At 39.1% G+C, this 22,947-nt stretch overlaps 1 protein-coding gene and 1 long non-coding RNA gene across 5 annotated transcripts in view; one reads left to right on the top strand and one right to left on the bottom strand.

Moving 5' to 3' along the window:
• MAP3K20 (mitogen-activated protein kinase kinase kinase 20) overlaps positions 1–22,947 on the bottom strand; it is a 187,202-nt gene that overhangs the window by 37,079 nt on the left and 127,176 nt on the right. For 3 of the 4 annotated variants that reach the window (XM_081796365.1, XM_060621690.3, XM_081796364.1), the window contains exons 10-12: positions 19,235–19,341; positions 10,693–10,828; positions 1,144–6,851 (exon numbers count right to left, since the gene is read on the bottom strand). In XM_081796365.1, coding sequence (XP_081652491.1) covers positions 6,459–6,851; positions 10,693–10,828; positions 19,235–19,341 — 636 coding nt within the window. In that variant the 3' untranslated portion in view covers positions 1,144–6,458. Of the gene's footprint in view, positions 1–1,143; positions 6,852–10,692; positions 10,829–19,234; positions 19,342–22,947 lie in introns of those variants that run through there. The other variant, XM_060621687.3, reaches the window with a different exon arrangement.
• LOC132671185 (uncharacterized) lies at positions 8,804–15,842 on the top strand. Its single transcript, XR_009606985.2, has 3 exons — positions 8,804–9,599; positions 12,709–12,791; positions 15,645–15,842. It is a non-coding gene; the product is annotated as an uncharacterized LOC132671185 (long non-coding RNA).

Genomic DNA, 22,947 nt, shown 5'->3' on the forward strand with positions numbered 1-22,947 from the left:
TCATAGACCAAGATGGGGATGGAAGGCATGGTGGCTTGAGCTGGGTACTCTAGGGCACAAAGAACAGAGATGTGATTCTACTTGAAGAGAAGCAGGAAGGCCAGACACTGGCACTGGTGTTGGGGACAGGAGGGAAGGGGGGCATGGCATGTTTGCCTTACTGGAGCACTGGATGCAGCGTGTGTATATTGGAGGATAAAGGGGAAATGCTTAACATCTTTGCTTAAAATGCCTAAATTCTCTCTGGCAATGATTAAAAATCTCTAGGGAGCCAATCAGAATTTTTGTTGTAAACCCACAAGTTATGATATATTTGATTGTGTACAGTTTGAGTGTTCTAGCTGCCCCATGACATTTTATTTGTTCATGGGGCAGCTGAATACAGCTGCAGGAACATGTCATTCCCTTTTTCCATCACGGAAACAAATGTGAAATAAGGAACTTTTTTGATGAGTTCAAGGAACAACAGACTGACTTTACAGAACTCTTTCCTTGCATCAAGGCTGGCCTCTATAGGGAGTGGGGGGATATGTGGTGGTTTGATTTTTATACAATTCCCAAATGTTGTGCTAAGCAAAATCGTTAAGTATTTCTTGAATAAAGGTTGTAAATGAAACAACTAATCAAAACCCATCACATTTGGTTTTAAGGTCAAAAGGAGAGGGGAAGAGTTCTCTTGCCCTCCTAGAGTGGCTCGTCAAGAGGACGCCAAGGGAAAGGCATAGATTCAGTTTGATAATCACTCTGGCAGGATTCTTGCACAAGGCTTGCAGAGATCAGTGATAGGAAGGCTGGAGCCAGACACTGCTTCAAGACGGTTTGAATTTGGCAAGATGGGGGTAAGAGTTAATGATCTCTAGCCACATAGTGGTTTACCATTTCCTTTATGCTTTCTGTACCTTCTTAGCATGTCAGTGTATCTGCTGTAGCATGAGTTCTAAGCCTTTTGTTCTTTTGAGGATAAGAAAAAATCCACCTCGTGACTGCCCCATCACTTTACAAATTCATTATTTACACTCAACTGATTTCAGGAGAGAAAAGCTCACATTCATGTGCATGCGTGTGACCGTGATTCCTTCCAAGGATGTTGGGAAATCCCATCTAACAAAGATCTGATATACACAGCAACACATAACAAAGGGATTTACTGTCAAAACGTTTATTGCAAAATGGAGTCTTAAAACAAAGAAAAAAGCAAAGAAAAGTTCACATCAAAATGAAATGTATGACACCAACTTGGATTTCTGAATACATTGTGGACTTGTGCTGGAATATCAAATTCCAACTATGAAATCAATAACTGAGTAGTCTTACCACACACGAGTGATATGTAATCTTCCATACAAACATTATACAAGATATTTGGCATAGGATTTGCTCAGAATAACATTGCAACAGAATAGTTGAGAAAAAGGTTTTGTTAAAAAAAAAAAAAGCGATAATGCCATCTATTCAAAGCTCACACTCAAAGAATATAAATATTTCCTATTCTTTAGTACAAAATTTCTAAAAGTGCAAAAGCAATATGTGCAGTGTATTGTATCTGACATTAAAAGTTAAACTGTTCTGCACACAATATAAAATAATTAATGTAGGTGCTTGAAACACTAGTTTTAAAGTCAATAATCACATGCCAGAAAGCTCCTCATAGGCAATAGTGTGCAACTGATAGTTGAAGCATAAACGAACATGGCTAGCTAGCCCTTCAGATTTCCTGGTACACGCTCCTTTTTCATCACAGAAATGCTACAGCTATCAGGCTGGGCCACAATCGAAAGAACAGAACAGATTGTTCTTTCTGGCAACGCTTAAAGTCTAAACAGGAAAACAGTCTTACTCAAAAGCAGCAAAAGGTGCCTGATTATAGAAAAATTATGCTCTCTCATATGTGGTAGAGTGAGAATGTGCTAGTTTTCAAATGCTGCAACAAGTCTAGCGTATCAAAAACCAAAAAAGTCTCAATATTTAACTCAGAATAGCTTTTAAAATGATCTTTCATGAAATTCTTACTACTCCAATGAAAACTCTGAAAAATAAAGTTATGTACATCATAGTTCTAGGAGAAGTCATTCTGGATCTCTCCCAAATCTTACGTCTGATTCCTTGATTTTAATGGGAATCAATTTTGAATTAACTCAGCTGGTGTTAAAATTGAACAGATTTGCTGCATGTTAAACATCACTGGCTAAAAACTGGCCCTCAACATTTCCAGAGGATCCAAAACAAGTGTCCTATGTGCCTTCAACTTTTCCCATTGGTTATTAATGTAAAATATTAAAATGTGATTTTACTTAACACACACACACACACACACACACACAGCCCTTTTAAATTAACCTGGCTGCTTTGAAGAACTATAGCTCCCTCAGTGATGTTTTCCTTTTTTACTTATTTTGGAATTAGTGTAACAGAGTGACACCAACCCCCACCCCAGGTAAATTTTGCTGTTTTATAAAGTTTCCACCAGCATTCTTAAGGGGAAAGAAACCATTTCCACAAGGGAGGATTTAAGATAAATGCCACAAACCTATAAACTATAGATTGTACAGTAGTTGTAATTTTGGAAATGCATCTTTTGACTTGAGCAATTTTGTTTGAGGGAGAAAAATTTGATACAGAACTGTAAAACTGCCAGGTTTAGCAAGTTTCTTAAAGGGGAAAGGGACAATGCTATTGGTAAATGGAATTCTTTATTGGGTGGGACTGTCCCTGGCATGCAGGATGTTACCATTTTTGGCACTGGGCATTAAATACACCCCAGTCACTGTGACAACCAAAAATATTCTCCAGCCTCCTCCCCCCTCAAACATCATTAGGTGCCCAAGACGAGAATGGCTGGTAGAGAGTCATCAAATTCTAGATCGTCAACTTTATGAATATAGAAAAAGAGATGAAAAAGAGTAATTATATTTTCAGTTGTAGGACTCTGAAAATTATGACAATTTAGAGTTTCAATTATTATTGTGAATCTTTAAATTTCTTAGTGTTTCTTTATAAGTATACACTTTTGTAAGTCAAGTAATTGGAAATAAATCCAACATCAACAATTTGCCATTTGAAAAACTAATTTGAAAAGTGAATTAGAAGCTGTACAATTAACATCATTAGAAAATGTGCATAATAAACAGTTCCTTTGAAAAGTAATAAGAGTCTAAAGTCTTCTAAATAATCTTCACAGATAGAGTGAGACCACTTTAAAATTTTGTTTATAGGATTTAGACTTTAGGGATGTTCAAAACCCTAGAAAGGGACTTATCTGAAACAAAGTAATGCTGTATGATAATTACCTATAATAAAATACAATTCCAGGTGGAGAACAATTTCAAGCTTATCACTGAAGTTTTCAATTCTGCTGTACCCTAAATCCCTGAATACTGGTGAGGAAGATGACAGCAGTGGAGAGATCAGGGAGATATTCCCTAATTAACGGTAACCCCTAGGTCTGAGTCCTATTACCTTTCTCTTCTATCCCTATTTGGCTGCTTCTATTAATGCACCGAAACTTTATGTGTAATTATGATAGATTTATATGTAAATTAAGAAAAAAATGTCAGTGTCGTTCTGTTTATATGTTCTAAATTTGTTGATGAGGATTCTTGAATGAGAGGCAGGGTTTACATTCTTACATAAAGTGCACAGATCTCAAAATTAGCCCACAGACATTCCCTGATCAGCGAGGCCTTGTCCGACCACACTTGAAAACCCACAACATTCCTCCGTGTGTGTCATCTTCTTTCCCTGCTCCGTTTTTCAGCATGCACTTAACAAGTGTTTACGTACTATAGAACCCACTTGTTTTGTTTACTGTCAGGATCTCTGCTCACTAGCAGGTGTGCTCCATGAGCACCAGGGTCTCCCTCTAGCTGGTCCCTGGAACAGTCCCTGGCACAGAGAAGGGGCTCAATGAGTATCTGTGGAATGAATGACTTTATCTTTCTCTAGAAAGATGTGCAAGAGGCTTTTAAACTACTTCCTACTTGGGGCACCTGGGTGGCTCAGTCGGTTGAGCGTCCGACTTCAGCTCAGGTCATGATCTCACAGCTTGTGAGTTCGAGTCCCACGTCGGGCTCTGTGCTGACAGCTCGGAGCCTGGAGCCTGCTTCGGATTCTGTGTCTCCCTCTCTTTCTCCCCCAACCTACTCGCATTCTGTCTCTGTCTCTCTCAAAAATAAATAAACATTAAAAAAAAATGTTAACTACTTGCTCCTTGATTCTCTCCTCCAGGTTGCTGGACTACAGTGCCCCCAGGGCATGCTGGGAAGTCAAGAATTGAAAACCACCCCTCTGCTTGGCTCCCAGATGCTCAGCTTGAGTCAAGGAGTGCTCCTCTTACGTCCGCGCACGAACAGGACACCTGTTGAGGTTTGTGCCTGTTTGCCGGCAGCACTGTGTAGTGTGCATCTGTGAATGGCTGCATAGACAGAAGGTGTACTAGATTGGGTATGGAGGGAACCCATCTTCCAGGGGAAAGACTTACCTATTCATTCTGTTTTTACTTAGTCTATGGGTGGTAGCAGGGCCTGCAAACCCCTCAGGTATGTAGTCTTGAAAGAACACCAGGTTAAATTTGTTTATATAGTTTACGTTCTAAGAATGCTTTCTTCATCTTTCCCGAAAGCTGTTTACTTTAACTTTCATCGCCTACTACTCAATAAGTATTACTTGAAATTGATAATTTTCCAGGTTACTGTAACCACTTATTTTTCACTGGCATAATGAAGACTTGCTAAAGTTAACTGACCACTTCCCATGGGCCTGGTTCTGTGTTAAGTGCTTTACATGTATTATTTCATTTAATCCCTTCAGCAATCCTTTGAAGCGGGTACTGTTACCATTCCCATGGCAAAAATGAGCAGACAGATACGCAGGTTAAATTTCTAACAGATTACACGGCAGTTTTGAATCATAATTTGACTACAGATCCTTCTCTTTATCACCATGGCATATAGACTGTTCTGCATTTCACACCCCAGGACATTTTAATAGTTATTTTTCTCCAAATAAAGCTGGCACAGTGTACTGATCATTTTGTGGTATTTTTCAGCTGTTAATAGGGATTAGAAGCCTGTCATGCTTCAAATTTCCAGAGACTTTCCTGATTGAGTATACTTGGAAATAGTATTAGATAATATCTATGATGATCTCCTTTCTTAAATTCCCCATAAAAAGAACTACCAAAAGTGTTTTAGTTTAATAGTCAAATGAATGGCCCTTCTTTCCAAAATAGGCTGAAAAAAGTTTTTATTCTTTTGCCTTTCTTGTATATATAGGACTACAAATGTTTTGTAGTTCGTTTTGTTTTTTCAAACAGTGTTTTATAGCTTTGACAAATGTGATAACATTCTGAGAACCTCTCTCTGGAGAACTAGGTTTTCAGACGGCACCTACATTCACTTCCATTTATCACCAGTGTGGCTCAATCCAGGTCCAAAAAAAAAACCCAAAAACATTCTGGGAGGCTGGATCTGAATTAAAAAGTACCCTTCATCCTCCACGTCTGTCTCAGTAGATATAATTTACCTTTGCTCTTCCCTTTATATATTTAGTTCCCTCTTTAAAACATCTCTGCATATATTTAGAACCCAGAATGATCATGCCCCTGTGGAAAAAGAACATGCGTATATCCTTACTGGCAGCGCAGAGCAGGTCTGTATTAGCACTTGAGCTGCCCTGCCTGTAAGTTTCCCTTTAAGACCATACCCTTCTTTTATAAACTACGCCTCAGATGATCGTGTGTTGTTCAGAAGCTTCCAGGGCTAGCACTGGCATGAAAGCCTGCAACATCTGCTGTTGGTTTCAAATTAGAGTATTTCTTCTTCCAGTATACTATTAAGAACATCTCTCAGGTTTTACTGTGAGTAGTTGTGCTATTAAGTATTGAAAATTCTTGGCATTTAGGTATTTCTGAAGTATTTGTGATCGCCGCCTTTCATCTCAATTTTTTTATTGTTGGATTTTGTAGTCACTCTCAATTATTTCTGACAGCACAGCATATTGCCAGAAGAAAAAGAAATGTAGTGTGTTACAAGAAAATCAGTGTCAAAGAAGAATTAGGAGTTAAGAGTGCTTTTTCAAAATGTAAGTTTTCTTAAGCAATTAAATAAATGAAATCAAATCAAAGTATAAAGTATTTGCTTGAAAAAAAAAAAGCCAGAATATAATTAGTTGTGAAAAATACTATATTGTATAATAGAGTCACAAATTTCTATAATCAGGCACCACATTTGCTGACTCATTAAATATACCTTTCTGGCTTAACCCTCCACCCCCCCCCATTTTTCTGTAAGCAGGAAAAAAAAAAAGTAAAATCATTAAAGAAATGACTGTCATAGAAATGTGATTGGCTTAAAAATTCCGTGCTTACTTTTCTACCTCCTTACTGGTTTTCGTACAGACTGAGTAGCAAGTTTCTTTTGGTTTGCTGAACATTTTCAATTTTCTTACTTTGCTGTCTGCTTTCATTCACTATTATTATCCATGTCATTATCCTCCTCATCACCGTCATCATCATCATCATCATCATCATCGTCACCTTCTGACAAGTCAAAATCACTGAACCCCAGGGCCATGTTGACCTTCTTCCCCCTCCTCTTAGATGTGGTTTTGGAAGAATTCTGCTTGGCTTGCATGTTTATCTGCATCCCAGAATGCAGCACAGCTCCTGCTTTGTTCATTGAGAAGATATCCCCAAAGCCCATCAGCATCATGGCCTGCAGACTTTGGTTCATGCCATGGCCCTCCCCGTTACTTGTTGCTGTGATCTGACATGACATCTCTGCACTGTTTGACTCCTCTGTCTTAGATTCAAAGTAAGACTCCTCAGACATTCTTGCAGCAAGAGGCAAGAGAAGCTATCGTGAGGGAAGAAAGGACAGAAGCAAAAAGAGAAATTAGGACCAATTTAAATAAAGGAAACAGATACCACAAAATTAGTGGGTGCTGCACAGAAGGTAAATGATTAGTGAAATAAACGAATGTAGGGAATCCTGTAAAAACGTATTTAATGGCAGGTTTGGCTCCAGCATATTTGCCATAATTTATAAATGACAGAGTAAACCACAACCAAAAGTTTGCAGAGCACCACAGCAGGCCAGATTTCAAATGGGAAGGAAGTTGCAAGTTTTAAGCCCTCATTTCGCTTACAACAGTTTTTAGGATCTCTCTTAATTTTTTCCAATTTCACTTTCACACAGAAACGTTAAATATTAAATTAAAAAGAAATTAAGTAGAGATTAAATCTCAAGTAAAAAATGAAGGAACCTTGTACCAAAGGATCAAGTTCAGAGGAAGCATAGAGACAGTTCAGTAGTCAATACCCTTCTACAGAAATCTGGGCCATTAATCTCCTTTCTATCTAGATTATCATCTGACTCTAAATTAAAAAGGAGTCTAGGATTCAGTAGTTTCTGCTTATTATTTATTACAACCAGATAGAAACCTAGTTACTTAACTTATGAAATAATTAATTCACTTAGTGAACAAATTCTAGATCTGTCTCTAATACTTAAGGACATAAATACATATGAAAATTTGGGGGAGAGAAAATTAGTATTAATTTAGACTGTTACCTTTTGCTCTATTCTCTAAGTGCCCTTCTTGTAGTAGAACTCTTTTTTCTAGGAATTCCCCCTCTCACAGTGGTAGAACTCTATTTTTTACCTTACATCATGATTTTGAACAACTAACCTATTCCCATAAATGCTGGTCTTATTCATTTCAGGAGTCTGTCAGGATCTGAAAAGTGTTACTGCCTCTTCTTTTGAGAAATAAGCAAATTAAGGCTTATATTTTTGGTGGTCAAATATGGGTAAATTTATGATAAATAGTGCACAAATAACATGGGATGACATTTACATCCTGGGTATAAATATGGTTTTTAGGACCAGTTTCCTAATTTTTAAACTGAAGTTGGAGTTGAGGTTCTTTTTTTTTTTTTTTTTTTTTTTTTTAAGTTTTATTTTTTAAAGTAATCTCTACACCCTACACGGGGCTCAAACTCACGACCCTGAGATCAAGAGTCAGATGCTCTACTGACTGAGCCAACCAGGCGCCCCCTGGAGTTGGGCTTTTAAAAAATATCTTACTCTATTAGGAAAAGATTTCCAGAGTTGTTACATCAATAAGAACTTCACATGCTTCAGCTAAAAAATACAGTTATAAAGAAGGAAAAAATTGTGTTAGATCCTTTAACACTGGAAACAGGATATTATTTTCCTTGCAGCCAAACTTTGCAGCTTCTCAAATTTGTTTTCAATTGTTAGATTCTCTTTAGAGAGCTTTGTCCTCGCTTTCTCAACAGATGTCTCTCAAATAAGCTTTGATGTTTAAGAGAAATCAAATTTTTACATCAAGCTGCAACAATAATTAAAAAACAAATACTGTCTGTATTTCTGTATGGGAGAATTCCTCTTCCCAAATATCTTCAACTAATGTTTTAATTTCAGGAAAGTAAATGGTGTCCCTGCTTGAAATAAATCCAATAATACTATTTTTTATGAAGTTACATAAATGTTAAACTTTTATAATTAAGATGAGGCTACAGACAGAAAACCTAAACCTCCAGCCACTTCCTTTTTAAAAGGTTTATTTCATCTTTCTCTCAGAAACCTCATTTAAAGTCAACTAGAAACTGATGTGAGGATAAAAGAAAATACCCACTTAGAAAATACCTGAGCACAAACTTTCTTTCCTTCAGAAATATGAGCTCTAAGCAGAAGAGACATTAAAAGCAAGTACTGTAAGAAAGAAAACTTAGCCCTCATAGGTAAAAAAAAAAAAAAAAAAAGAAGAAGAAGAAACTCTGAGATCATGCTTCATGCTGTCCATTGTTAGATGGTAGCCTTCAGAGCGGTTCCTTTACAGAAAGTTTTCTGGAGTTAAAACGCAAGCATACAACCTACTGAGCACTCCTACTGTTTCATTATTTATTACACAACTATGTTACTAATAGCAATAATGTGTGCAAGGCAGCCCATGATTTCTTAGCAAAACTAATGCCGATAAACCAAAGAAAGCTTCTAAAGCATCCTGTAATAGGAAGTTTAAAGTTTTTTCTTACAATGCTACATTTAGAAAGAGTCAAGCCATGCAGTGCTTTATAGCTTAAGATTTCAATGTACTTTAAAAAAAAAAAACGCCTCTCAGCCTTCAGAAGACAGCCATGTGTCTGCCTCTCCTCAGCTCTGGGAGAAGCCGTGCTCCCAGCAGACCCTTAGGGTGATGCTTTCTGAGTCCGCCTGTTGATACCGATTCAACCAGACTCGACTTTCCTCTTGAGAGCCAAATGAACTTACTAAATGTAGTACCTTTGTAATGTCCCATGGCAGTCTTATGTATAGCAATTCAGTTCTTGCTTTGGAAGTCCGTGGATGGCCAGAGTCATTTTGGAAAAAGTTAAATCTGATAATAAATACTTAACTTCATTGTATTTCCCTTTTTTTGGATATCAGGTTGCTTTTCCACATAAACCGGAAAAGGAGGCAAACTATGTTATTCTTTAGACATTGGAAGATACTCTGCAACTGGGCACTGGCTGCTTAATGGAGATTAAGGCTTTTATAAATAGGAAAGCTTTTTGAAGATCACCAAGTGAAGAGCATGTAAGTATTTTTTGGGTATAATTACCGCAGCAACTATCAAAAATGAATTTAAAATACATAATTTTACTTTTAATCTTACCATTACTTGGTTTTCAAAGTGGACAAATATTGGGGCACCTGGGTGGCTCAGTTGGTTAAGCGTCCGACTTCAGCTCAGGTCATGATCTCATGGTCCATGAGTTCGAGCCCTGTGTCAGGCTCTGTGATGTTAGTTCAGAACCTGGAGCTTGCTTCAGATTCTGTCTCTCCCTCTCTCTCTGTCCCACCCCCACTCACTCTCTGTCTCTATCAAAAAATGAATAAACGGTAGAAAAAATATATAAAGTGGACAAATTTTACCCATTAAAAAACCCAAAAAAGCCAATGATCTACTAAATTCCTGAAATGATAAACCATTCAAAATAGGGAAGAATCCTGAAATTTGGTTAGACTTTAATATATCATGTCAATGTATAAGTTAAATACAGAAATAGTGAAATCCTTATGAAGAATTTTTATCTTCCTCTAAATAAAAAGCTTGGGAAAAAAACAAGGTAGTTCTTAAGTAGTAAATATTAGAGGCTTGTCACAAGGGACATCTTTTTCCAATCTTTTGCTGCAGTGATTGTAACACTAAATGGAGCAAGGAATATTAATGCTGGTCGTTGATTTGTCACCAAGTTTGTTCTCTTTTAGAAGGAAAACTTGCTTAAGTTCTGCCACATGGAGACTCTTGGACAGCGAGCTGCCTCGGCGTTCCGCTTATTAATTCCTGATGGGCTCTATGGAGTTAATCAGCTGTTAGGCACGTGTTCTGGGGATCTAACAGATGGTGCGAAAATACACTGCATTTTATTTTTGTAATTCTAATATACAAACACGCTGACAGAATAACAGTACTTAGTGAAAGGGCCAGAAATAGGCTAAGCTTTTCTTTTAAATTTCTGGCATTTTGTTAATTGAAACGAGATCCGAGCACTACTTGAGTGTAAACGCAGGCCCTTCACCGTGCAGGCATAAGGCAGGAAGTGAGGGAGGTGGCCGTGGGGGAGGGGAGGGCCGCCATGCTGCCTCTTCTAAGTTGGGGGCCGAGTCACCCATGGGGAGCACTCACCGGGGTGTTGGACTGCTCCGTCAGCTTTTGCTCCCACATCCTCAGACGTCTTTCCCGCTCTTTCAGCTCTTGCTCTTTACAGCTGAGGTCCCGTTCTAGTTTCTTCAGCCTCTCAAGAGTTGCCTCAATTTCGCACCTGCACAGGGATGACTGGTTTAAGTCTCAGCTTTGCTCAAGAGTTATTAAATGCTTAGTGGTCCATCAGAATGTGTAATGAAAGTGAAAGGCTGGGGTGCCTGGGTGGCACAGTCGTTAAGACTCTGACTCTTGATTTTGGCTCAGGTCAAGATCTCACGGTGGTGAGATCCAGCCTCACGTAGGGCTCTCCACTGACGGTGCAGAGTCTGCTTGGGGTTCTCTCCCCCAACCCCGCTTACCCTGCCCCTCCCCTGCTCACACTCTCTCTCAAAAATAAACTTAAAAAGCTAAAATAAAAGGCTGAATAAGACTGTGATTTTTGCCAGTTTTATTGAGATGTCATTGACATATATCACTGTGTAAGTTTACAGTGTACTGCATAATAGTTTGACTTACACATACTGTGAAATGATGCCCACTATAAATTTAGTTAGCATCCATCATCTCATCTAGAGAAAGCAAAAAAAGAAAAAATTTTCTTGTGATGAGAACTGTCCAGATGTACTCTCTAAACAACTTTCATACATATGATACATTAGACTGTAGTCATCATGTTGCACATTATAGTCCTTGGACTTACTTATCTTGTAACTAGAAGTTTATATCTTTTTTATTTTGAGAGCGTGCATAAGCAAGTGGGGGGAGGGGCAGAGAGAGAGGGAGAGAGAGAATCCCAAGAACTGAGGAACTTGTAAGGTATGACCTGAGCGGAAACCAAGAGTCGGACCTTTAATGGACGGAGGCACCCAGTATAAGTTTATACCTTTTGGTCACCTTCCTCCTATTTGTCCCCACCACCAACTCTGGTAACCATAAATCTGATCCTTTATTTCTGTGAGTTTGGCAAAACTTGTGCTTCTAAACCAAACAGGAAACTCTCAGAGAATAAGAAATCTGTCACATCCTTAAAAATCTATAGGTAGTTTCTAGTCTGGAAAAATCAGCTCAAAATACTTCCTAACAAAGTACTGAAGACCCACGAGAGTAGAGCCTAAGCTATGGAGCTGGTGTCCTGGTTTAGCTGTTTAATGAATGCTGACATTAAACTAGCCCTTTATAGTTTAGAAAGCACTATTACACAATGTCTCATCTTATTCTCATAACAGCCCCAAGAAACCAGTACTAATCCCATATATAGAGATGGGGAAAATGATATTCAGGTTGGGTGATCAACATCCTGTCCCTAGTGAATTCAGGTTAGCCTAATTCCCTGACTGGGTAACTCAATCACTTGATTAATCTGACCTAGTTTTCTCAGCTGTAGGGGGTGATGATTATCTTATACCAGGGTTCCCCAGACTGCCTGATCCTAATAACTACCTGGGCAGCTTTTTAAAAAACAAATAAATACACAACAAAACACACAGATTCCTAGGACCCTTCCTTAGAGCTTATGATTCAGTAGGGCTGGGTAGGGACTAGGAATTTCCATTATTTAATAAAAGACCCGGGGCTCCTGGGTGGCTCAGTCGGTTAAGCGTCCAACTTCGGCTTAGGTCATGATCTCACGGTTCGTGGGTTCTAGCCCCGCGTTGGTCTCTGTGCTGACAGCTCAGAGCCTGGACCCTGCTTTGGATTCTGTGTCTCCCTCTCTCTCTGCTCCTCCCCCACTCACGTTCTGTGTCTCTCTCTCTCTCTCAAAACTAAATAAACATTAAAATTTTTTTTTAAAAACCCAGGTAATTTTTATAATCCGACAAGTGTGGATCAGATGAACTCTAGGATTCTTTTGAAGTCTAATAATTTTTTTTAAAGTTCCCTCCTTAGTCTCTATAGGCCAATCAACCTCATTACTTAGAATATGTCCAGTTATAGAAACCTTTGTAGAAAATGAACTGTTGATGACATGGCTCAGTACAAGCCATTTTCTTCCTTCAGGCCTGTCACTGTGCTCTGAGAGCTGGAAGTTCCTTCCCTTGAGTTTCTGAAAGGCCTGGAGACAGCTGACTGGTTATTAGCTGGTAAGTGCTGCCACAGCATGGAGTCTGGTTGGGATTCTCTCTCTCTCTCTCTCTCTCTCTCTCTCTCAAAATTAATAAAGAAACATTAAAAAAAAAAAAAAAGTCCTAGGTATTATTTGGCAACATCTAAGACAGGGAACAGCTACTGAGGTGGGTCTGGATTTGGGTCCAACACTGGACTTCTCTGGTTATCTGAAAAGAACCTCAGAGCCAGGGAGTTAGCAAGTTAGTGTAAAAGCACCTGCCGTCGACACTCCATTCCTCTTATTGGCGTCATTTGAAAATTATAGAACATAAGTACAGTCACACTACCTGAAGAAAGGCACCAAAATCAGCAATCTTTCAGGATTATCACTATCATCAAGTCCACATTTTATCCCTGATGTTTCTGACAAAAAGATTATGCTCATTCATAAATAAGTGTGTGTTTATTTTTCAAATGGAGATTTGAGGGAAAAAAATCAATGTGGGAAACCTTAGGTTAAACTTTTGTAACAAAGAAAGTGAAAGTGAGCCATCTTGGGGAACTGAAGGGGTCAGAGGGTGAGGAGAGGAGGCAGCAGAGAGGGGGGCACTCAGTGGCAGGTGGTGGGGGGAGCTGGGCTGCTGTCTGTGCAGTGCCTCCAGCAGGCCACACCACACCCCTGCCCGAGAGAATGATCGCATGGATACTCTGGTCAGGGGTAAGCGGCCAGCACGTTCAATTTCACTTATAATTTAGGCAAGGGTTCATCTCAAGTTTCAGCTCTGGGAGCCAGCTGTGAGTTTGAGCCCTTCTGGAAAACAGACCAATGGTTAAGTAAGCTGGAAGCTGTGACACAGAAAAACAAACACTGAGTAAAATCTGCTTCCTCAACCCCGGCTCCTCAGGCTCAGAACTTCCCAACACTACTACTTGCCCCAGGCGCCCCGCTTCTGCAGGGAGTGTGGGAAGTTATGTACCATGAGGGACGCAACGACCCCACTCCCCATGTTGTTAATGGATTCTTTTGCATTGAGTGCATCTGTTGATGTATGTATATAACCTTCTTATTCTATAAACATAGGTGTTTTTAAAAGTTTAAGTGTTTTAGTTGATGAAAATGATGGTTTTTCTCTTAACCCAAATCCAATTAAGGTTGACTTCCACTAGTATCAATTTTTCACATGCCAAAAATAGAGTGAAATGTAATTATCTTTTCAAGGTCAATTTGTAAAAATAGCTATATTATATATATGATGGTAAGTAAATAATATGAATACTAGTGTTATATATTAAAGGATTTGTGCTAATATCCAGATTGCAAAGATTACATTTCCTTATCTGTTTTTTGGTTTTATTGTTTTTAATGTGTTTATGTATTTTTGAGAGACAGAGTGCTAACAGGGCCAAAGCAGAGAGGGAGGAGAGAGACAGAATCCTAAGCAGGCTCCACACTGTTAGCACAGAGCCCCATTGGGGCTCAAACCCATGAACTGTGAGATCATGACCTGAGCTGAAATTCTCAGATGCCTAACCCACTGAGCCACCCAGGTGCCCCTGTTTTTTGTTTTTATTTTATTTTATTTTATTTTATTTTATTTTATTTATTTTAATGTTTATTTTTGAGAGAGAGAGAGAGAGAGAGAGAGAGTGAGGAAGGGGCAGAGAGAGAGGGAGACACAGAATCCAAAGCAGGCTCCAGGCTCAGAGCTATCAGCACAGAGCCTGACATGGGGCTCGAATTCACAAACCTTGAGATCATGACCTGAGCTGAAGTCAGACGCTTAACCGACTGAGCCACCCAGATGCCCGTTTCTTGTTTTTAACAAGGTGTGCCACGGTGGGGGTATTCTAATCACGAGGGAGGAATACAATCAGCAAAGTATTCTGCCAAGAGACACAGATCTGAACATGCCTCACAGCGCCACACAGCTCACTCAGTGCCGATTACAAGGCAGTTATGTGGGGCAATGAAAATTGTAAACATGAGCAACAGGGTGACACATTTCCTGTTCTTAATGATCATGGCTGTTATTGCTAATAAATCAATAGTAGGAGAAACAAGCTGAAGATATGAACAAGGAGATATCTGACTGTAGATTTCTTTCCTATCATCTATTAGATCAGAAGAAAAAACATAGTTCACTTAAAAATTTTTTTTTAATGTTTAGAGAGACAGGGAGACACAGAATCTGAAGCAGGCTCCAGGCTCTGAGTTGTCCGCACAGAGCCTGACGTGTGGCTCAAACCCACGAATTGCGAGATCATGACCTGCGCCAGAGTCATATGCTTAACCGACTGAGCCACCCAGGCACCCTGGAAAGAACATAGTTTATATGGTTTTAAATAACCTAGCTTTAAAAAGAATTTTAAGGGGCAACTGGATAGCTCATTCGGTTTAGTGTTCAGCTCCTGATGTCGGCTCAGGTCATGATCTCACGGTTGTGAGATAGAGCCCCGCATCAGTCTCCATGCTGGGTGTACAGCCTGCCTAAGATTCTCTCTCTCCCTCTCTGCCCCTCCCCTAGTCTCTCTCTCTCTCAAAAAACAAAACTAAAAAATAAATACAAAATTTAGAATTGTAATAAAAATCACTTAATTTTCTAAAACAGAATGTTTCATCTGGTCTATGTGTAAGGAAGCTCTACCACAAAACAAGCATTTCCCAGAAACACAAGATTTCCTACACATGCTTCCAACAGTAGTCATGTGGTTTCAGACACAAGACAAAAGTCAGGAGAAAGAGGACAGTCTGAATGTGTTGCCCTTTGAAATATCCAGATGATGTGACAAAGCATTTGATTCTTTTTGGTATGTGGGACAGAGTGGGATGTTTTTGCCTTGATCATAACCTAGAACAATCACGCTCTCGTATTTCTCTTTGCTCAAAGGAATCAAGTGAACTCTGCATGGTCATGACCGGATGGTATGGCGCTGGCCACGGTCCGGGAGCAGCGCTGCGCAGAGCGTGCACCACAGCAGGCCTGTGGGACCAGACCTGGTACTGGTGGGTTCTGGTACTGGCTCTTAGTGCAATCTTGGGCAGGTGACCTAACATGTCCATCCATCTCATTTTGCTCTGTGACAGAAGTCAGGATTGCCGTATGGATTAAAAAAGATAATCCAGATAAAGTACGAGCATCTGGTGAGAATATAATAAATGGCAGTTGTGTGTGTTGTTACTCTGATATTATTCCCTCTGGTTTTAACCAATTGCCACGTTCAGATAAAACAGCCCTGCTACTTCTTAGACTGGTTTAAGGGTTCAGGTAAAGAAACATATTCTCTCACCAGCTCTCAGGATCAACTGGTTTCTCAAAGAGAGCCAGGGAGGAAGCCAGCTAAGCAACTGCTTGCTTTTTACTAAAACACATTAATGTATTACCAATGTTATTTCCCTCATCTTTTCATCTTCAGACATTTAAAAAAATTTATTCAACCATCCAGGTTTGTAGAAAATAAAGCCATCCAAATAGAAAACACTCTTCCCAAATTTAATTATCCACTGGTGTCACTGACCTTTTGATACTTTTAGGTACACATACCATCTAAACGTAAATGTTTATAGTACAAAAAATGCAATCATTCTAATCATACTGGACCCTAGCCTCTATTTGTAAGTCATTTATCAGATCTGTATTATCATAAATGGCTCCATCTATTCTGTATATGGAGATAGCATCAGTTGTTAAAACCATAAAAATCACAAAAAACCAAAAATCTATTGCACCTTATGCCCTTTCTAATTTACAATTCTAAATGACGCTGTGATAAGCGCATATCTGTACATTCTTGTATAGCCTTTCATTTCCTCAGGAATGGAGTGGTAGTGGTGGAGGCAGCCGATCTATACTGCCAGACTGTCCTCCAAAAAGGTAGTAGTTTCACCAGCAATGTATTAGAAAGTTTATTATGCTGGATATTTTCATAATGTAGATTTTTGCCAATCTGGCAAATGAATTATGTTCCTTATAGTTGCTTGATTGTACGTGAGGTTAAATATTTTCATATGTTTATTGGCCATTTGAGTTCTCCTTTTGTGAAATGCCTTTCATGTCCTTTAGAATGATATAATTAAAATGTTATTTTAAAGGCAGTAACTCTGTCTACCACCGTAGTCTTCCAAGTGTGATCTGGGGGCCCGTGGGAGCTTTTCAAAGGATCGAAGAGATTAAAGTGGTTTTCAGAACAACATTAAGACATGACGTGCCTTTTCTCATTCTCTCACAAGTGCACAGACCCTTCCAGAGGCTTCAGGATATGTGCCAGTGCCGCAGGCTGAGTGCGGAGACAGGATTTATTGTTACTTAAATGAATCAAGAGCTACATACTTAAATTTTTTCTCAGTTCTAATTCTGAATGTGGTAAATACTGACAGATCTAACTCACTGCAACTGAAGCTCTTTGTAGTCCTCAATAATTTTTCAGAGTGTAATGGAGTCTTGGGACCAAAAACTTCTGGAACTGCCAAGCTACTATCTAGGGGGAAAGAAGTTACGGCAGTGTGGCATTTGTCCTGGAAGTTTATGGTGGGCACTGCTTTTGCCAAAAGGAGGTTTTTACATTTTTCTATAGAAAATTTACCAACTGTCCCCCTATTTTCTGATGTTGTTGGCATAGTTTTAGTATCATATCTCAAGGCTATTATAATACACTAATTTTAAAATCCCACTAGTCTTTTGGATAACAGATCAAACAGCATCCCCTCAGGAAATCCTTTTATTATTTCGTCAGACTAGATTTCATGGTTGCATACTCTCAGATGTCCAGTAATTCTCTGTCGTAATTCTTATCAAAGTAGTAATAATAAGTTGCTTGTGCATCTATAGTCAGTAGTTCAACGCTAGACCCCCTACTCCACATGCACTAGGGCTGTTCTGCTCATCACCATGGCACAACACAAGAGCGCCTTGCCTCAGCAGAGGTTCTGGAGTATGTGAATGAATGAATGTAAGAAACACACCTGTCAATAAATCAGCTTACGTTTTTATATTCTCTTGTATGATATCATAATGTCTTTTACTGTTGCTGCCACCATGGTGTTTCCTTCCCCAAATATTTATCGAGCAACTGCTGTGTTCAAGGCCCATTCTAGGTGCTGTAGGTATAGTAATGAACAAAAGAGATTATCTGATCCTTTTACATTTCAGCCAGAGAGGTACAGATAAAACAGCAAACTACAGAATTACTTATTAATTCCAATAGCAGTAGAGGCTCTAAAGGAGATGCTCTCGGGGCACATAAAGTAGAACCTCATCTGATCTAGGGTCAGAAACACTTCCTTAAATACACGTTATTTCAGTTGCTATCTAAATGATGACTAGGAGGCAAGCTGGATGTGGGTGTCAAGGGTGGTATGCTGCCGAAAGGGACGAGTTTTATATAGAAGAAACTGCATTTGCAAGGACTCTGAACAAGGAAGAAGTATGCATCTACTGAGGGACTAAAAGCCAGAAATTAAGAGGCAGAACTATGCTCTTACGGTAAGGCTGCTGAGGTCAGAGTGCAAAGGGTCTCCTGAGTCTTGTGCAGCGTTGACCTTTATACTAGAGTAATCCCTTACGCGGATTTGAAACGAGTGATCTGATTAATTTGTGCTGGTCTCTTACTGTAGGAAACAAGTATTAACTTACATGTTTTGTTAATTATTTAAGTCCAGAACGAAACCCCCTCATACCTACATTCGAGCAGAGAGTATGACTTTTGTTTCCCTAAATAAAAACTGATTTAACTCACTGGCCTCAGAGATTTCAAAAGAATAAAAACCAATAAGGTTACTGTAAAACAATCATACAGACAGCCCAAGGAAACGTCTAAGAACAGGAGTGAACAACTCCATGTTTCCAAGGTGCATGCAGTATTCATTGGGCATCAGCAGGTGGCGTAAGGCGTCACGTTACCGCCAAGGCTATCAGGAGCAAAGATAAGTTACTTAAATCTCTGCTGAGTCAGGGAGGAATAATGTCAGCTCCCAAACATGCTATTTATATAACTGCAGCACGTGACCTGGCTCAACTGTCTCATCCTGGGCTTGCTCCTTCCACTCACACATTACAATTCTCTCATTATTAAGTTTGCTTTCCACTTGACAAAATTTAGTAGGATTCATAACATCAATAGTTTTCTTTTAAAAGTGTTTTTATAGTCTCCCTACCTCCTCCATCAACAGATCCAGTACTCTGCAAACTCCTAGGCAAATAATATTTTTATTTCTCACTGGACAGATGCCAAGACTTCCTAATACAGAGTGTATGGTACAGAGAAATGTCTGGTAACTGTCTTCGGTCTCAGGAGATATGATTTTAATAGTCTTTCCAAATACTTAGACATATGCAATGGAGGACTTACTAGATCTCCAAAAAATTTTAACATAAAAAACAAAACTCTAGAGTGTCATCAAGTTCACTGGTTTTCTTCTTCAGTGGAGCTGGACCCGATCTTTTAAAGCCAGAGGCCATGACTTGGTGCAAGGCTTACCTACCTCCACTCTGCCTTGTTGTGCAGGAATGAGTTACACTGGTCAGGAAGGCTAGTATCATTTGACATGGACTCCAGAATTGAAATGATTTGCTTGAAAGATGGCCGTTTCTGAAAAAGAGAAAATAATAAACTTGTTGGGACTTAAGAAAGTAGGTCTTTAAGAGAAAATCCACAAGCAAAACAATAAGCTTGACATACCATAACAAAATAAAATAGCATGCCATGTCCTGACTTAGTTATTACAACTGTCTGACTACTCAGGTTTAAGGGAACCATATTCCTTATTTTTAATAAATTATAAGAATAGTCTTGCCATTTTTCTATCATGTGGCCTAAGGCTGGAATAATTACAGTTTTTCTCTAGGTACGGAAAGTACGAATTCTCTTTTGGGTAGGATTAAGGAGTCCTAAAAGGGAAAAGTTAAATCCTTTAAATATCTTTGTGATACAGCAAGTTTAGTAAAAGTTAATGGTGGAGTCTGGGTGACAGGTCTACCAGTGTTCACCATAAAATTCAATCAACTTTTCTGTATGTTTGAACATTCTTACAATGTTGGGGGAGAATCTACTTACTCTGTTAGAACTACTAAAATTTCCCCAACCACTGGCTGATAGAAAAAGCCCCCCACTTTAAAGTCATTATGACTTCATTGTCTGCAGTGTTGACTCCACATCATAACTAGTTTGGGAAGCGGGAAGCTCTAACGCACAGTTTACTAGGAATTGAAAAAGTGGTGGTTCGGCACATTTCTTTAGCGGTAACCACACTAGTCTGTTGCCTTAGACTCTAGCCAAGGCTGAGACAAAAGGTTAAAACAAAAATGGAGAAAGATAAAAGGATGATGCACATTCTGTCTTCATCATGCCTCATAATTATACCATTTCTGAGCAAATTACAGTTGCAGCAATTAAAACATGCATTTTAATTTAGGAGCACAAAAACAAGAAGGAACAACGTTGAGGTGGCTTGCTCTTAGGACTTGAGTGCTTCCTACCTTAAGAAAGACAATTTTTCCACTTCTCAGGAATATAAAACTGGGCCATTCATTCCGAATTCTGCCTTCATTGTATTCTTTTAAGGGCGTGTGTGCCTGTATGTGTGTGTGTAAGAAGAGGGCCTAAGTAGCTAAGTGTTGCTGATACACAGTAAGCCTTGTAATAAGCAAAGAAGAAAATGCCTTAAGTAGGAAATTTGAAAAATACAGTCTTAACTTTATTCCTATTTTCATTTCTCCTACCATGTGTCAGGCTGTAAAAGGAAAAATGTTTTAATTGTTTGCACAGGAACTAATTATATAATACAGGATTTTCATTTTGCATGGAAAAGCAGTGAGAGGCTAAGAATATTTTTCCCTACATTTAATCATTCTTGAAATAAAGTAAAACTCTTTTGTAATTAGGTGACAAGTATCCCTAGAAAAATTTTAATTTTATAGGTAGAATACACAATTAGATGGAAATTATCAAAGTGAACATTTGAAAAACAACAACAATATAGAATTTTGTGGTGATGATGGTTTATAGATATTCTGATTGCAGAATACAGTATTTGGCCCAGGCCTACGTTCCCTTTAGTATTCACGTAGGTTTTGCTTACATTAAAAAAATTACACCTAGGGCCATTTATTAAGCATTTATATACATTATTTATTATCTCCATTTTGTAGATAAGGAAAATCTCAGAAAAATATGGATTGCCCAGTGTCACACGAGAGTAAGATATTCCTATCAAACTCCGGGCTTTATTCTTTTCTTATTTAGAAATGCCAGTTTAGAACTGGAAACTACCTACCTTTACTTCTTTTTTTCTTTGATAAACTACTTTGAGCACCTGGTGTGAGCCATTGGCCCATGACTTGACATTTACCTAATAGCTTTCTCTTGTATTCTCTTTCGCCTCCTCATTGCAAAAGAACATTTTTCTACAGGTGAGCTGAATATTTTTTTTATCTATGTCTTTAAAGCATAAAGGCTGGGAAAAAAAGGAAAGGTTTGTAACCAGTCATGGCTCTATATATGTGCACAGGAGTGGCATCAACTTCTGGCTGAATTGCTACAGACTTCTAGCCAGAAAACTAAAATGTGCCTTGGTCTGGCTACTTGAGTTAACACATTGGGCACCCACTTACTAAATGTGTGGAAGGTGCCAAAGGTAGCACTGTGCCCTCAAAGAGACAGCAGTCCATTTAGACAGAAAAGAGATTTTAAAAAATACAACAGCAAAAGGTAAGGCCTTAGCCCAGATTGTGGTTTAGGAACAGGAGTACCAAGTATGGGCTGCAGTAAACAGAACAGTCAGGGAGGGCTTGATGTTGAAGTAATCAAAGGAAGAAAGAAAACAGGAGGGCACGCCCAGGGAAGGGATGTGTGGAAGGTATGGCTGGAGATCAACCATGAGAGCTGGAAGCATGGGCCGCCGCTGGATGTACAATGAAATACAGAAGGAATGTATTAGTTGTATCAGAATAAAATGCCTTGAATGTAGGAAATAAAAATCAGTCTTAAACTTTATACTTCACCTGGCTAGAATACAAGACTCCTCTCGTGCTAAAGAAGGGTAAGCTGGCTACATGTTAAAGACATGCCAACTTGATGGCTTCACGGGGCCTGATGTCCTTCCTGTGTTAGGTGTTTACACTACCATTTCATTAATGCACCAAAATGTATATTCTTAGAATTTTAATTACTGAAGTACGGAGCTTCCGATTAAGAAATTCAAAACCTGCTTTGCATACTGAGATATAATTGCAGTTATAGAGATTTAGTTGTGTTAATCGAATTCAATGCAAATAATTTTAGGTAAAATTTTTATTTAAGTATCAGAGAGAAAAATACCACCAAAATGACTATATATGCCACAATGGACATGTAACTGGTACAGTATGGAAAAGGTGGTATGATAGCATTAAAAATATATATATGTTCTAGAGCAAACTTGCAAATAGCTGCTTACATTTTCTACTGGATTAGCTGCAAAGTGCAGGCATTTCTCTTAGTGCTTCAAAACCCCATATTCTGCGAACAGAGGCGGGGCAGACCATTCCAAACCTATACAGCTTTGTCACTGAATACTAATAAAAACAATCATAGTAAATAAAAATACTAACAGAATTTTTAAAATGTTAAATTCTTTTTTTTTAATTAATTTTTTTTTTTGGTTTTACATTTTTTATTTTTGAGAGACAGAGAGAGCACAAGTGGGGAGGGGCAGAGAGAGAAGGAGACAGAATCCGAAGCAGGCTCCAGGCTCTGAGCTGTCAGCACAGAGCCTGACACGGGGCTCAAACTCAAGAACCGTGAGATCATGACCTGAGCCGAAGCTGGACACTCAACCAACTGAGCCACTCAGGTGCCCCTAAATTCGTTAATAAAAAACATTACGAAGTCAATAAAAGATTCTCCTTTCAAAAAGGGTGAAGATAGTCTGATGAACAGGAGTGAAAGCGAAGATTGAGGTTGCTGGTTACCAGGGCCAAGGGGACATGTACAAGTCAGGGAAGACCCAACCACAAACTCCTCCAAGACAAAGCACGGCCACCCAGCCACGAGGGAGCACGTGGGCGGAGGCGCCTCACAGATCTGTGTCCCCTGCTGCTCTGCAAACTGTACTTGGTGTTGAGCTGTTCTCACTTGATGGTGTGGGACAACGTGCTAGGTAACAGGTATGACTCAGCATGAATTCTGTGTTACACAAACATGTTTCTCAGACTTACC

This window comes from Panthera onca, chromosome C1 (assembly GCF_046562875.1).
Source record: "Panthera onca isolate mPanOnc1 chromosome C1, mPanOnc1 haplotype 2, whole genome shotgun sequence".
Lineage (NCBI taxonomy): Eukaryota > Metazoa > Chordata > Mammalia > Carnivora > Felidae > Panthera > Panthera onca.